General features: G+C 38.1%; 1 protein-coding gene across 3 annotated transcripts in view; it reads right to left on the minus strand.

Moving 5' to 3' along the window:
- Positions 1-16088, minus strand: part of rsrc1 (arginine/serine-rich coiled-coil 1) — a 242138-nt gene that overhangs the window by 38983 nt on the left and 187067 nt on the right. For all 3 annotated transcript variants that reach the window (XM_067450024.1, XM_067450023.1, XM_067450022.1), the window contains exon 7: positions 8854-8919. In XM_067450024.1, coding sequence (XP_067306125.1) covers positions 8854-8919 — 66 coding nt within the window. The remainder of the gene's footprint in view (positions 1-8853; positions 8920-16088) is intronic.

A 16088-nucleotide genomic window follows, 5' to 3' on the forward strand; every position in this document is an offset into this window, starting at 1 on the left:
GTCCGCAACTGATCCGCTGTTGCACACCACAAACACAGCATTTATTCATTATTTTTTATTTAAAATCCAAAAGTTTTTACTGAACATGCTTCGTCAGAATTCCAATTTTCTTTGTTTACTCTTTAATAGAAGTCAGGTTACGTAGCCTACTACATTTAAACAACATTTTATTAAATTCATTTATTCACATTTATATACTTTAGATTTAGCTCACACAAGTGGCAAAACATTTAAACATAGTTTATAGCCTTAAATCACAAACATTTTAAATTAGAAACTTACAATAGTCTATTCAAAAACAGCCGACTCTCGTCTTTTCTTTCGTTTTTACACCCTTTGAAAAGAAATCCTGCAGGTCAAAAAGAACTTTGCTTTTCACCTCTAAGAAAGTACGAGTGCTCTCCATTATGGCACATTCTTTTTAACCTAAATGCCAGGTAAGGTGTCGTTTTGTTGCTTTACTTGAGAAAAAAAAGCCATGTGTTGACTTTGAAACAAGAGTATATTTTAGATGATATGCATCTGTGGTGAAATTACTAGATTTTCGCGTCAGTACATGTTTATTTTAATGCGAACAATGTTCTATCACTTTAATGCAGCAACGGAGCGCAGCAAAAAATAGACTCGGTACGAAAACGATCCGTGCACTGCTGCAGACGCAACGCTCCTGGAACGGACTGACGGACCGCATCCGCGTGCAGTTTGAAAGCTGTCATCCGTTAACATGGGTACGGAAAAAAATACACACCGCACACGCACTGCAGACGGAGTATGTGTGAAACGGGCGTTAGGTCTCATATCCGCGGCTATAAATGGACCACTCGCCGCGGTGATCTCTTTTGCCATTTGAATAAGTTGGAAATGTCTGTCTAAATGCTGCGGGGATAGTTTGTGGGATAGTTTGTGGCTGTTTCTCCTTTTTATCGTCTTGTTGTCGGCGTAAAGACAACAAGATCGTCTTGTTGTCGGCTTTGATTGACATGACATGAATTATTCCCGCTGCTGTAGCCTACCATCAGCAAATGCGACATACCGTTGTTTTTTAATCCATCAATCTTGCCAACACCATCATAGCTTACCAAGAATCCAAAGTTCACCCAAACACCAGACCTGTTGGTTATTGGAGGATCTTCTATTTCTGGTTTGTTAAACGCAATAGCCATTTTGCCACGAGCATTCAGCGCGTAGCCTACTAAGCGAGCACCTGACTGAGCAGCCTAAAACATATTTGGTGTTTTTTTTTCTTTCACTTCGGCGGTGTCAGGGGCATTGCCTGTTATGTGGTTTTGGTTATTGGGCTACCTTGTTGAACGCATATTATTATATTTCACACACTTTTTTATTTTCCAAATCTTATTAATTAGTCCAAGAACCGTTCGGTACATTATGCGTACCGCGTACCGAACCGAAAGCCTCGTACCGAACGTTTCAATACGAATACGCGTATCGTTACACCCCTAATAGATAGATAGATAGATAGATAGATACAGTCCCTGACAAAAGTCTTGTCGCTTATCTATTTTCTAGAAATACCTGATATTAACCTGACTTTTAATTAATTCATTGGTGTTAGAAATAGCACATATGAAAAGCTAAAACCCTCCCAAATGATGTTTAATGCACTGAAATAAATAATTTTCACAGAAAAAATATTTATAATTTAATCAAGACAGAAAGGTCAAATTTTGGCAAGACAAAAGTTTTGTCGCCAATACAGAACTGGAACAAATTTACTGCAAATACAAAAATATGTCAGCAAATTAAATTGTGGCGCTGTGAGATCCAAATTTAATATCTTGTATGACTTCCATGAGCTTGAAGGACTGCATCCATGCGGTTTGGCAAGGATTCATACAATTTATTGATGAAGTCATCAGGAATAGCTAAGAAAGCAGTCTTGCATGCCTCCCAGAGTTCATCAATATTCTTTGGTTTCGTCTTCCATGCGTCCTCTTTCATCCTACCCCACATATGCTCAATGATGTTCATATCTGGTGACTGGGCTGGCCAATCCTGGAGCATCTTGATCTTCTTCGCCTTAAGGAACTTTGATGTGGAGATGGAAGTATGCGATGGAGCACCGTCCTGCTGCAGAATTTGGCCTCTTTTATGGTTGGAATATAAGAGGTAGCTAAGATTTCTTGGTATTTTAGACTATTGATGTTGCCTTCCACCCTGCAGATCTCTCGCACACCCCTATGTAACCCCAGACCATGAATTTTCCGCCACCAAACTTCACTGTTTTCTGGGTGAATCTCGGATCCATTCTGGCTCCAGTAGGTCTCCTGCAATATTTGCGGCGACTGTGGTGTAATTCAACAGAAGATTCATCTGAAAAATCCACCTTCTGCCACTTTTCCTGCGTCCATCCTTTTAGCAGGCTGTGGGCCTTGGCAAATGCCACATGGTTTTTCAATTGTCTTTTGTTTAGTGCTGGCTTCTGGGCACTGATTCGACCATGGAGGCCATTTCGAGACAGAATCCGACAAACTGTTCTGGTTGACACAGGGACTTCAGGTGACCAGGTCTCGTGGAGCTCTGCTGCAGTGAAAATGGGCTGGCCTTGGATTTTCGAGCTGACAAACGGTCCTCTTGAGCAGTTGTCTTGCGGGGTCTGCCTGACCTGGGCTTGTCAAAAACGTCTCCAGTCTCTTCAAATGTTTTTTTTAATCCTCTGTACTTGACGCTGAGACACATTGAAGGTGTCTGCCACATCAGCAGTGGATCTGGTCTTCAGCCTCTTGATAATCAAAACTTTAGTCTCAGGGTGAATCTTAGGCATGTTTGCAGAGGTCTAGTTGCAGTTGATGTGAAGGTCTAGCGTACTGGGGTTCTTTTTATACACACTTGAGACCTAATTGATCCATTATTAGTCACAGGTGAAGCTCATATGACAAGGTGACAACACTTATGTCTTTGCAAAAATTGACTCAATGGGCTTTCCCAAGCTGTGAATATTAGAATACTTTTTGAAAGTTTAGTGTTTCACTGAAACATTATCACAAAAGCTGGTGGGATTAAAATGAGCCATTTCTTGTAAAAAAAAATCTTGATTAGAAATATATTTCAGCGGCGCTTTAGGTCAATTTGTACACAAGCGACAAGACTTTTGTCAGGGACTGTAGATAGATAGACAGACAGACAGACAGATAGATGATAGATAGTCAGACAGACAGACAGACAGACAGATAGATAGATAGACAGACAGACAGACAGACAGACAGACAGACAGACAGACAGATAGATGATAGATAGACAGACAGACAGATAGATAGATAGACAGATAGATAGAGAGATAGATAGATAGATAGACAGACAGACAGACAGACAGACAGATAGACAGATAGATAGATAGATAGATAGATAGATAGATAGATAGATAGATAGATAGATGATAGACAGACAGACAGACAGACAGACAGACAGATAGACAGACAGACAGACAGACAGACAGACAGACAGACAGACAGACAGATAGATAGATAGATGATAGAGGGTGTGCATGCATAATATATTTTTTATGTAAACTTTCTTTTAGTGCTGTCAATCGATAAATCACATTTAAAAACAAGTCTTTATATGTTTTTAATATATTTTATGATGCAATCATTTTACAGTAAATAACCAAATGAATGTAGAAAAAACAAAGACAGTATATTTGAAATATTTGTTCAATGGCATTTTTTTATGAATATGAATGAAGGCTGGTATCAATGAAACAGATATGTCTCTATGAAATATTTTTCACACCAATTTTAAACATTGATTATAGCAATTCAACATTACAGTGTAACTGAAAGCCTTTTAAACATTTATGAGGCTTTAAACTTCTTTATGAGAATCCTCTTATAAACCAGTGTCATATTTCCCTGTCATTCCTGTCTCACACAATAATAATCTTTTACATTTGAATCCTTTAAATTTTCCTATTTAAAAATGTTTGTGTGCTGCTGCGCATCCCTGTGTGTGTAATAAGCAGAGTGTGTGCCCATTGTGGATCCGACAATAGGCACATATTTATAACAAAAAAAACACTGCTTCTGTCCAACAACTGTCCAACAATGCTCCTGAACACTCCTGGTTTTAAGACCAGCATGTTTTCAGACATGGGTGAGCAGATGAGCCCGTGCTTTTGATCTTTAAACTACGTGGAGCTGGACGTGAACATGAGCACTGCGTCGGCTGAAACTAGCAGAAAAGTGCTGCCTTTAGCCGTGTATATGATAGGGGCTGAAGAGTGCAGAGACAAGTTTCCATGTAAAACCCTTTTATGATTTGATTTTAAAAAGCAGGTGGGCGTCAGTACGGAGCATGTTGTGTGAAATCCCCTCTAAAATGATTAGCATGAGTGTGATTGTGTTGCTATAATGTATTCACACATATCTGTGCTAAATCTCAGCTGTTCAGCAATATATACAGAGAGGACAACATGGAAGCTGTGCTTTCCTCTTCTTATTTTGTTGATTGTTGTGGAGGAGCTGAAGTTTGCGAGCCCCTGAGGGATGTGTGAGCAGACCCTGTTCATCTTGAAGAATGGCAGCCAGATGAGCAATGGGAGATCAAGGCCAGACCAAAACCTACCCTGCTTTCACTGTGTCACTTCCAGATCACGCGGACAGAGACTGAGTGTCGGCCGCAAACGACGCTTTCAAAAGACTATAATTGTGACTATTTTTATACATTACAAACACGGGGTTGGAGGTGGTGTTAAGAGCCTTCCAGCGCTAGGCAGGAAGAATGTGTTACTTCATAAAACAGGAAGAGTTTAAGAGAGAAATGAAAGTGTTTTGGGAGGGAGGGGGGAAGTCAATTGATTCCAAAGGGTGAGATTACAGCATGAACTCTGCTTAAGAAAATCACTTGACTGCGAGCCACACACTGTAGCCCGGAGCGACGCATGTGCAATTTAGCAGCGCTGGAATCGACATCCAGTAATGGAACGAGGGAACAATGCAGAATTTACTGAAAGTGAGAGTCAGGAGATGAGCTGAATGATGAAATGCTATCCTGATGTGTGTGTGTGTTTTTTTCAAACCATCATTTTCAAGTTCTAATGAACTGAAGGTGAGAGACCTTGTTGATATTGCTGAGAGCCGAATGAGAATGATGCTGATATCATACAAACTGTCCCCATTATTTTGCATCATTGCTTCAAGAGCACCGCATATCAAATTGTGTTTTTTAATTGCGATTTATATATTACATGGAAGCTGAATAAATAAGCTGTTCATTGATGTATGGTTTGTTAGGATAGGATATTTTGTTGAAATAAAAGTATTTGAAAATCTGGAATCTGAGGGTTTCCAAAAATAAATAAAAATCTAATTATTGAGAAAAATCACCTTTAAAGTTGTCCAAATGAAATCCTTAGCAATGCATATTACTACTACTAATACACACACACACACACACACACACACACACACACACACACACACACACACACACACACACACACACACACACACACACACGTCTGTATGTGTGTATATATATATATATATATATATATATATATATATATATATTACACGGCTCTGTGAAATACTTGATTCTGATTGGTCAATCGCGCATTCCAGCGGTATGTTATTTCCAGATAACACCCGCTCATCCGGGTACTACGAGTTATCTTGACCGGTACTACTTCTGTGCTTAACGCTGGCGCCATCCTGTGGCTTAAACAGCCGTGGGTTACAATGGAAGACTTCAAGGCAGGTTTCCTTTATAACGTTTTTAATATAGATATTTTTCTTACACAAACGCATCGATTCGAATCAGAAGGCTCTATTAACCCATCGGAGTCGTGTGGAGCACGTTATTTGACGGACAGCTGCATTTTTTATGGACTTCAAACACAACTACAACTACAGCTGGGATTAACGTTAACCTGGACTTTTAAATATAACTCTGATTGTATTTGTCTGAAAGAAGAATGTCATACACCTATGATGACCTGAGGGTGAGTAAACCATAGGCTTGGTTTCATTTTTGGGTGAACTAACCCTTTCAGCATTCATTTTCTACATTTATCAAGGGCATATGGCAAACCTTCAGCAATAGATAAAGGCTTAAAGCAGGTTGGAACTGTTTTTCTTTGCGTAAGAGCTAATAAAATATTTAATCTCAAGACAATATTTTGTGTCAAATTTATTTGAGACTAGTAGCCGTGTAATAAGCGGGATAATGTCCACCCAGCCGGTTGTTACCACAGAATAAACCCCTTCAGAGTGATGCTCCGCTTCGCGTCGGGGTCCTGATCACTCTGTCGGGGTTTATTCTGCGATAACAACCGGCTGGGTGGACATTATCTCTTACATATATATTAGGGATGTCACAATACTCAATATAATATTGAACTGTTCGGTACGGCATTCACGGTTTAATACGCGCTTTAATTCATTATTTATTTCCATTTCCCTCCCGTTTGAAATATTTCAATATTTAATATATTTCGGCTCTGTTTGAGTGAGTCTGTGAGTCTACACGCTGATATGAGCAAATGTCCAATCATATGCACTAAAGTTAGCGGGTGTTTAGCCACGTTTTAAAGCCTTGCCGGTTAAACATTTCATTCGCGTGGTTATGCACTGTTTTGCATTGAGCGCGCGCACTAAACGTCTTTCAAACACACGCGATTACTGGATAGTCTTACTGCGCTAATACTGTCAAACACACACAAGGTTAACACATATAAACACAGTCGGTTATGCCTAAAGTGAAAGTAAAATCGCGTGTCTGTAAATGAGATGCGGGCAGGTCTTCAATTGACCGCAGCAGCAGCCCAGTGAACACGCTGTCCTTAAAGGTACAGTTCACCTCTAAAATAATGTAAAAAATAAATGAAAAAGACCTTCAATACAGTATCAATGTGTACTGTATATTGAAGACTACGTAGTTTTAATTTTAGCCTACATTTATTCATTCAAATTCATACTTAAATGCTGCTGTACATCTCTGAGCTGCCACTGTACATTTTTTTCACACTTTTTTTTTTGTATTGCAGTATTGCAATAAAAACATTTTCTACTTAACCTTTTTCTGTTCCTGTCACCTAAAGCCGGGTGCACACTGTGCGATTTTGCCCACGATTTGGCCGTCTGAGACAAATTTAGCAAATCCTAAAAGATTCCTCTGATCCTAGGCTAAAATCTGACGTCTTTGGTCGTTAGTTTGACATGTTCACGATTAATGAGCGCTGCGATCAAATTTTACCTCAGACGAATTTCTGGCAGTGTCAGAAGATTTGGCACACAATCCTGCAGTGTGACTTCTCCTACGACAACAGTCAAATATCTCGGTTTTTCAAGACAAACTATGACCAAAACGAGAGCTAGAGATTTCTTTGTAGCCAGCATTTCAGTCCTGCGTGTAATGCAGCTCACTGTCACCGAACGTGTCATTCATTGATGATATAAAACTCCGGACGAGTTTTCTTGCGCGCGTCCGTTTTTAGCGCGCCTTAACTATCGTGCAGTCTGACATTAATGACAACTCTTACAGTGTGACATGGCGTACATCGGGATCATGTTCGTACAGTCTGACAAGGGACATTCGCAAAGGATTTTGAAAAATTGCACAGTGTGCAGGACCCATAAGAATAGAATAGCAAAAAACAACAACAACGAACCGAACCGAAAAACCGTGCTTAAAAACCAAGGTATGTATTGAGCTGTGGACTAACTGTATTGTTGCATCCCTAATATATTATATATATATATATATATATATATATATATATATATATATATATATATATATATATATATATATATATATAAAGCAGAACTGTTTCCAACACTCAGAATAAATCCTCATATGAGAATGATTTCTGAAGGATCATGTGACACTGAAGACTGGAGGAATGATCCTGAAAATTCAGCTTTGCTTCACAGAAATAAATTATCATTTGAAGTTATCACGTATTATAAATTGAAAAACAATTATTTTAAATTGTAATAATATATCGCAATATTACACATTATATATATATATATATATATATATGTGGTAGGAAATTTACAAAATATCTTCATGGAACATGATCTTTAATTTTTAGTTTTGTTTACTTTTTTGATTTCTTGGCATTAAATAATAATCAATAATTTTGACCCATACAATGTATTGTTGACTATTGCCACAAATTTACCTCTGCGACTTGATTTACCTCTATGACTGGTTTTGTGCTCCAGGGTCATAAATGTTATCAGACTGTCATAGGAAAGTGATGGTCATAAGCATAAGCCCTATTCACACCAAAACTGATGTGAGAGTAACAGATCTTTTTTTTTTATTGTTTACAAAAATATTCACACAAGCAGAGCATGATGAAAATATTCATCAAATGCTTAGTGGGGGGAGAAATATCATACACAATCCAATAATTAACATTCGATGAAATGTTTGAAAATGATTTCAGTGGACTTTATTTTATCATGTGTGAAGAAAGAGAGCATGGAGTGACGCAAGCAACAGGAAACTAGCTACTGTTGGTCGGCCTGGTACAGTTTAGCACTAATTAAAGCAACGGTGGTCTGTCAGATTTCCATAAGTCAGATATTTCTATAGGAATCCATGTGACTGGGATTTCCCCATGCAGATCTCATAACGGGTTCAAGCTGATCATTCGGATTCATCGTGTCGACCAAATCAGAAAGCGTCTTAGTTTGAAAGCTGTGCTTCATACTCTACTGTACAATAGACCTTTTTTGCCAACTTGAACCCATTGCGATATCTGTGTGGGGAAATCTTTCGCCCTCTACACAATGAATAAAAGTGTCCATATGAATGCATTGTGCTGATTTAAAGGCTTGTCATCTATTAGTTTGAGGTTAACATTTTTAAAGATAGGCTCACCTTCCTCCTTTATTGTCTTTTTTTCTTTAATATTTTCCTTTGCTTTCAGTACTTCATCAGTTTTACCTGAAACAAGAAAACAAAGCACATTACAATATTAGTTATAAGTAATAAACAGTCCATTAAATATATAATTAGGAAGCTCTTTATACTTCAATGTCTCTCTGCAAATGTACACTTGTCCCTGCCTGCACATCTTTAAGTCTTAAGCACATACTTATCAGATATTTTTTCGGCATGCTAATTAAAAGCCTGAGAGAAATCCTTACGCTGTGGAAACAGTTTGTGTACAAGTCTTATGGCAATTCATTTAGTCTGTTGACTCGCTTCTCTCCTGCCCTCCAAATAATGAAGACGTTAGCTGAGATGAAGACATATAGTGAGCAGTGAAGGGGGACTATCAATACAGCCTGTAAATTAATTACACCTCTGTTCCCGCACGTAATTTATTCTAAAGCGTTCGTGTCTCCCAGGAGCAATTTGCCTTTATTGCTGTTTCACTCGCTGATGAGAGGAGTCATGCAAAATTGAGTCCCTCATAACATTACCTTCTATGAGTTTTAACTTTGAAGTAAACGGAGAAGGGAGGGTAATGATAGTCATTATGAAAGCAAATTGTACAGTTTGCCATGTTTAGACCAAATCCTACTAGATAATACGATTTTTTGACCATTGTTTGACAACGCAACCATTTTAACAAATAAGCTCACTGTGCTAATATACGAATATTTGTCTATCTTTCAGGTGTATTTTACCCTTCTTCACACCCCTCTCGTCGTGTCTGCCCTTACACATAAATGACCTTTTCAATTATATGCCATGATTATACATGTCAGTACAGACACTGAACGGTGTGCGTGCACACACACACACACCCTAAACCTACCCATCATACACACTGCCCCTAAACCTACCCATCACAGGAAACATTTTTACTCTCAAAAAAACACCATTTAGTATGTTTTTAAGGCCATTTGAATTATGAGGACATTTGATATGTCCTCATAAACCACATTTATAGTGTAATACCCATGCAGTAATACAAATTTGTGTCCTTATAAACCACATAAACAGGCTCAAACACACACACACACACACACACACACACACACACACACACACACACACACACACACACACACACACACACACACACACACACACACACACACACACACACACACACACACACACACACACACACACACACACACACACACACACACACACACATCACTCAACCCTTGAGAAAGCCCTTTGCTCTGTGTGTGTATTTGCACTAATGCTCTGTAATGCGACGTATTAAAGATACAGAAATGAAACACCAACACACAGAAAAGTGTTGGGCCACATGCCATCGCTGTTGAACACACTGGCCCAAAATTGCAATTAGGTTGAGATCTGGTGACTGTGAAGACCATAGCATACTGTATGATCATTTCCATATCAAACCATTCAGTAACCCCTCGTGCCCTAAGTATGGGGCATTTTAATCTCAATACCGGACGAGCCCCCTGCCATCAATAGAAAAAGGGAATCACTCAGAACAGCTTTGTATTGATTTGCAGTGAACCGTCCCTCTAAGCCAGGGGTTCTCCAACATTTTTTGTCAACCGAACTCCTTAAACATTTAAGTACCCCCTAATTCTTAAGTAACTATTTCAATAATTTAACAACATATTTGCATATTCATGGTTCAAAATCTTTCTTTCTTTCTTCCTTTCAGATTTTTTTTTTTTCGGTAAACAGTTTATTTGAATTGTTTTTATAAAAAAATATATATTTATTGGACTGCACAGCCCAAAATGAGATTGCGAATATTTTGTCATATATGGCGTTTTAACAGCGATATGACATTTTATACAACAGCTCGTTCTGGTTTTCAATTTTGATTGGCTGAGAGCTTTTTCCACCAGTATCACCACGGGAACCGTTTGTATCGCTCAGCTTGCAGCATTTCTGGTGTCATGGTGGACGAGCAAACTCATCATAATATGAAAAATACTACTGCTGTTGTTGTTTCACAAGAGTTGGAAGTGAGAATGTAGTTATTTGGACCTAAAATAGGCAACTTACATAAAAATATCTGACCATTTTAGACATTTTGCAGATGTGAGCTTATGTACTGAGAACAGCTTCTGGAATTAGCTCTTATGTAAATAGGGCCAGATTTACTAACAGCTTGTGGCAGCTTTTTATTTTTATTTATTTACATTTTTTAATGTTTTTTAATGCTCTTTTAGTGTTAAAAAACTACTGACAGGATTTACAGTGGTGTGGACATCGTTATTTTTGCTTCGGACCTTATTGCATATGCATTTGTAGGAGTTTCCTTTTCAGAAGATTCCTTTATGAGAGAAGAAGTTGATTTACTAAGGTTTGCGCCATTATTTACAGCCTAAAATAAAACATGTCTTAAACCGGATGCTAATGTGCGCTGCTCTTGGTCGATCGTGTTGGTCATTATGGAAATGATCCGGCTGCGCCTGTGTTCTTTAATTTGCGTTTTGTCAGTAGATTGCGTGATGAAGCAGCGCTTTTTTGGAATTGCTCTCTCTAATTTGACCAGTTTAGTAAATTTAGCCGATTTGGTCGGTAACTTGTTCCAGAGCAATCTTTTTTTTGGCTAAGGGCAAAGTTCATTTCATAACTTTATATTTTTATTTAACTGAAATAGTGTTGTCACGATACCAAAATTATGACTTCGATACGATATCAGACTAAAATATCGATACTAAATCGATACCACAGTAAAAAAAGAAAAAAAAGAAAAAAAAGAAAAAAAGTTAAGATGCTTAAAATGACAACAGAACTTGTTATTATTCATTGTTATTTTTTTACCAAAAATTCATGTGGCCAGCATGTTCCTTAGGGTTGGGCATCGTTTTGATTTGAACAATTATTGATCAATTGATCAATTACTATTAAAATTATCTCACAAATTTTTGCTATCTCAATGTATTTTTTACAATGGGGTAATTGTGTTGCAATAGCTTACACACAGCACAAGAAAGCTGGATTTCAAATTGTAAACTGAATTTATAAAGACGAGTAAACAGTAATAAAATAATAACAAATAAACAGATTACAAACAATAGCACAAATAAATGCAATAGAATAGAAGATACAAATTAAATAGACTGCTTTATTTTTTCAGGTAGGTCTAACATTCAGATAAGAAACTAAATAAAAAATGCATAGTAATTACATTTAAAACAACATTGGATAATGTTCTTCGTAAAAAAAAAAATCAATAGCGTACAGATGAAACTATTAAAGTTACACAAGTTGATCAGTCAAGAGCAGTTTATCGTTTGTCTTTTTGTAGTTTGAATAACAAATGACTGCAGTCCCTTTAAGACTCATGGATCCTAAACACTGTTCCTGTTACTCGTTCTTCCTGAACTGTTTGCGACTGTGTTTAAGTTAATACTCTTCCAGATGTGCACTGATAGTTCTTTTAGTGTATTTGACCAATAATAAGCTGGAAAAAGAAGCAAATGTTTGCACTTGTATCATGTCAGAGGCGGCTTTATTACGGTAGGCTGTGTGTGTGCGCTTCAGATGTGAGCACGAAATCTGCGGGGATTAGTAGAATTAATTTATGTGCAATCCCGCGCGAAATTCAGACCGATCACATACTAACACTAACACACTGTCATGAGGAAAAAGTCCAGCAGAACGCGCGTTCGCCGTGCTCAGAGGTTAACCGGGCTGAGTGAGAATATGCCGGTGTGTGTCAGCTCGCTTTCGGTCGGAGAGGAGAGCACAGCTGGCATCGATACTGTAAAAACTGAGAATCGTATCGTTTCAGATATTCCAGTATCGATATATATCGAAATACCGATATTTTTGACAACACTAAACTGAAATCCTGTACTATATCTAGCACTGCTTTAGTACTTTTGACTGTTTGCTTGTGTTTATTTCCTAATGTAAATCCTTCTTATACTTGTATAATGGCTAATATTGTTTATTTAAAAGTTATTTTTCAATAAATATAATTTTACATAACTATAGTGCCGTATTTGGTATTGAGAAACGGTCCGTTAGTGATTGTAAATTCAACTTCAGTGAAAGTGGTTTTATTATGGCATTAGATGGCAGAACAGACTGTCTTTATGAGTGAGTAGCAAAGACTTTTATATTGAAAGGGACTTAAGGTTATAAACAACAAGATGCAACTTTCATTGACTAGTGCTGTCAAGGGAAATCCTGTTCAAAGGACAAAGACATCGCTTTCCTCAGCGGACATTCAAACTGCCCTTTGTGATTATAAATATAATATTGATCTTAAGGATATCATCTAGATGCTGGTAATACACTCGTTTAGTCGATCTCTCTCATAATAACACTACATAATACAATAAGCTTCAATGAAGTGACTCAACATTTCATTTGTTAGTTCTAAAAGGACGCTTCTGAATGAGTAATGGAGGCTTGAGCTCAATTGTTAAAATATCAACTTGAGATTTGAGTCCGTGGCAGAAGTTCTGCACAAAAGGTACTTTCCTGTAGCTCAACCTGTAGAGCGTGGCGCTAGCAACGCCAAGGTCATGGGTTTGATTCCCAGGGAAAGCAAGAATTGACAAAATATGTGTAAGCGTCTGCCAAATGCGTAAATGTAAAAGAGTTGTTGTTGTTTCTTATTCATTTCCTCACTTGTGCCGTCTAACTGTTGTATATATACAATATGACACTCGTAGTTGTGCAATATGGCCATAGGCATGAGGCTGCAGGCAATCACAATGAGTGTGATATCGATTATTTATCTCCTATAAATAAAGCATCTCATGTTGCTGCCGCTGAAACAAATTAAGACCTCTTTCAGGGTAAAAGTATAAAAAAATATTTGATTTTAAAATTCAAATGACCAATATTCATGTCTTATATTTTTATCTCAAATCCTCATGCTTTTATTAGCTGCAGATCACCCACAAACCCCCATTTGGGAAACCCTGTTCTCTAAAGTGTTAAGTAGACCCATAGTGGACAAGTTGACTTTCAGAACAATAGCAAAACATTGGGTGCGTTTACATGCACGTTCTTAAGCCGATTATGCCTAATAAGCCGACATTGACTACGTTTACATGGACAACAATACCCTGATATTAATCTGATTAAGACAATACTCTGATTAAGAGGCTACAATGTAGACAGCGATTTCTAATTACCTTAATCTGATTAAAGTCATAATCTAACTAAACATAAATCGGATTAAGACATGTGGAGTATGCCTATTTTAGTCGCATTATCGGAGAGTATTACAGACATGTAAATACCTTAATCTAACTATTAATGTCGTGTCGAAGATTTCGCCGCATTTTGTGACAGGACACATAACGTTACGCACACCAGGGAAGTGCAGAGGGGAGGCTTTATGGGTTCGAGCCTCTGCCCTTATTGAAAATTAATCAAAAGTGCCCTCTCAACAATCATTGATAATATTGTGGCCAATAAAACAGAATTGGAATTATAATTAATATAACAACGTCTACAAACCAGTAACAAATGGCGGAAAAGTCCCGTTTATCTTTTACGGATCTGTCAGTCTGAAATGTCGAATAACGCGTTGCTATGTGCGGTGTGTGTTTTGCTTGACTGTTCATTCTGAACACTGCGTCCTCTCTCTATATTTTTGTTGTAATTATTATGCTCATTGTAAAAGTAAAATACAATAAGTTTGTATCTGTAATCGCAAACCAGATGGGTCATTCAGTGAACGCCTGTGGCTCGACGGCAGGAAAAACAATCCAAACAGTCGCGATTTGTAAACCATTTTCATCATTAATCAAAGCTATTATTCTAAATGTATGCTGTCAATAAGGAGGAAAGAGGGGCAGTGTCTCTTCAAAAAAACAGAAAGAGACAATACATAATATTACAAAAATAAATCAACGTAAATGTATATAAAACATTGTAAAAACGCATGTTTTTTATACTTCTTAATGTAAAGTAACACTGTCCAACAGCGACACCCGCAGGTGAAGTTAGCAGGTTTCCTGAGCCCATTAAATTAACACACCTGCCAAAGTCACGCTATGATTGGATGTTGGAGAACATAGCGTGGCATGGGGACGTAATGACGTGCCATAATCGATCTATGTTCTATCACATGTAAAACGGGAACATGAACGGAGTACTCTAAAAGCAACTCATGTAAACACCTTAATCAGAATATTGTCTTATTCAGAATAAGGTCAATAATTCGATTACTGCTGTCCATGTAAACGTAGTCATTGACAGCTTATCAGAATCCACCTGAATTCACTGGAGCATTTAAAGCTGCAGACAACATAACCGGAGTGCAAGCTTTTAACAGACTGAATGTTATCATCCATTGGTGTAACATAGTTATCCTCACGGTTATCATTCTCTGTGAACAGATCCAGCAGATTTCTCTTTGTCACACGTCTGTGCGTTACTTGATGTATTAGGATCTGAAGCTGATGATGCTTCTCCACAGCATTAGATAACACAGCACTATCCGCAGCAGAAAGCTAAAGACTTTCACTTCATCTACACTTAATTCCAGTTTGGCTGGCAGGATGGATAATGGAGCCTCCACTGAAATTCAATTGTGATTATATGTGTAATTGCAGCTTCGGGCCCCTAGAGTCATGTAGGCATGCAGGACTATGTTTCATTGAAATGATCACACAGAAACAAATCCATCCGCCGCCTCCATCCAGTGGGCTGATTAGCAGCGATGGCTCGTTAGAATCCAATGCAATAACGCAAACATCAGAGAGAAATGGCCGGGGCCCATTATCAGTGATTGATGGAGCGCTAGTGTGTTGTACGAACACGGGGGCTCACAGGGGCCCACTATTTAGATTGAATAAAGCGCTTCAGCTTTATCTGGTTTATCCGTTACAGTAGAGCCACACGCAGAACCTACTCTCCTTCACCCACTTTCTGTCCCTCTTCACGCAGCAGCAATTCATTGACATAATACTGCCGACTGAAGGAGGTTACTGGCTCCCGAAATGACATTAAGCAGACATGTGAGATAGGATATTGAATTCAAGCGTGTGCCTGCGAAATCCGTCCGGGAGTGTCGAACAGATGCCATGCAAAACCAGGACAGATGAGGTGTTGAAGGGTGTAACATGAGGTTGCAGGTTTGTTTGGGCAAAGTTTGGATTCAAAGGAAGATGCATTAAAATGCTTTATGAAAGGGACTGAATGGATCATGGAGTATAAGTGGGTGCACATGCAAACACACACCATGA

The sequence above is a fragment of the Pseudorasbora parva genome, chromosome 8 (genome assembly GCF_024679245.1).
Source record: "Pseudorasbora parva isolate DD20220531a chromosome 8, ASM2467924v1, whole genome shotgun sequence".
Taxonomy (NCBI): Eukaryota; Metazoa; Chordata; class Actinopteri; order Cypriniformes; family Gobionidae; genus Pseudorasbora; species Pseudorasbora parva.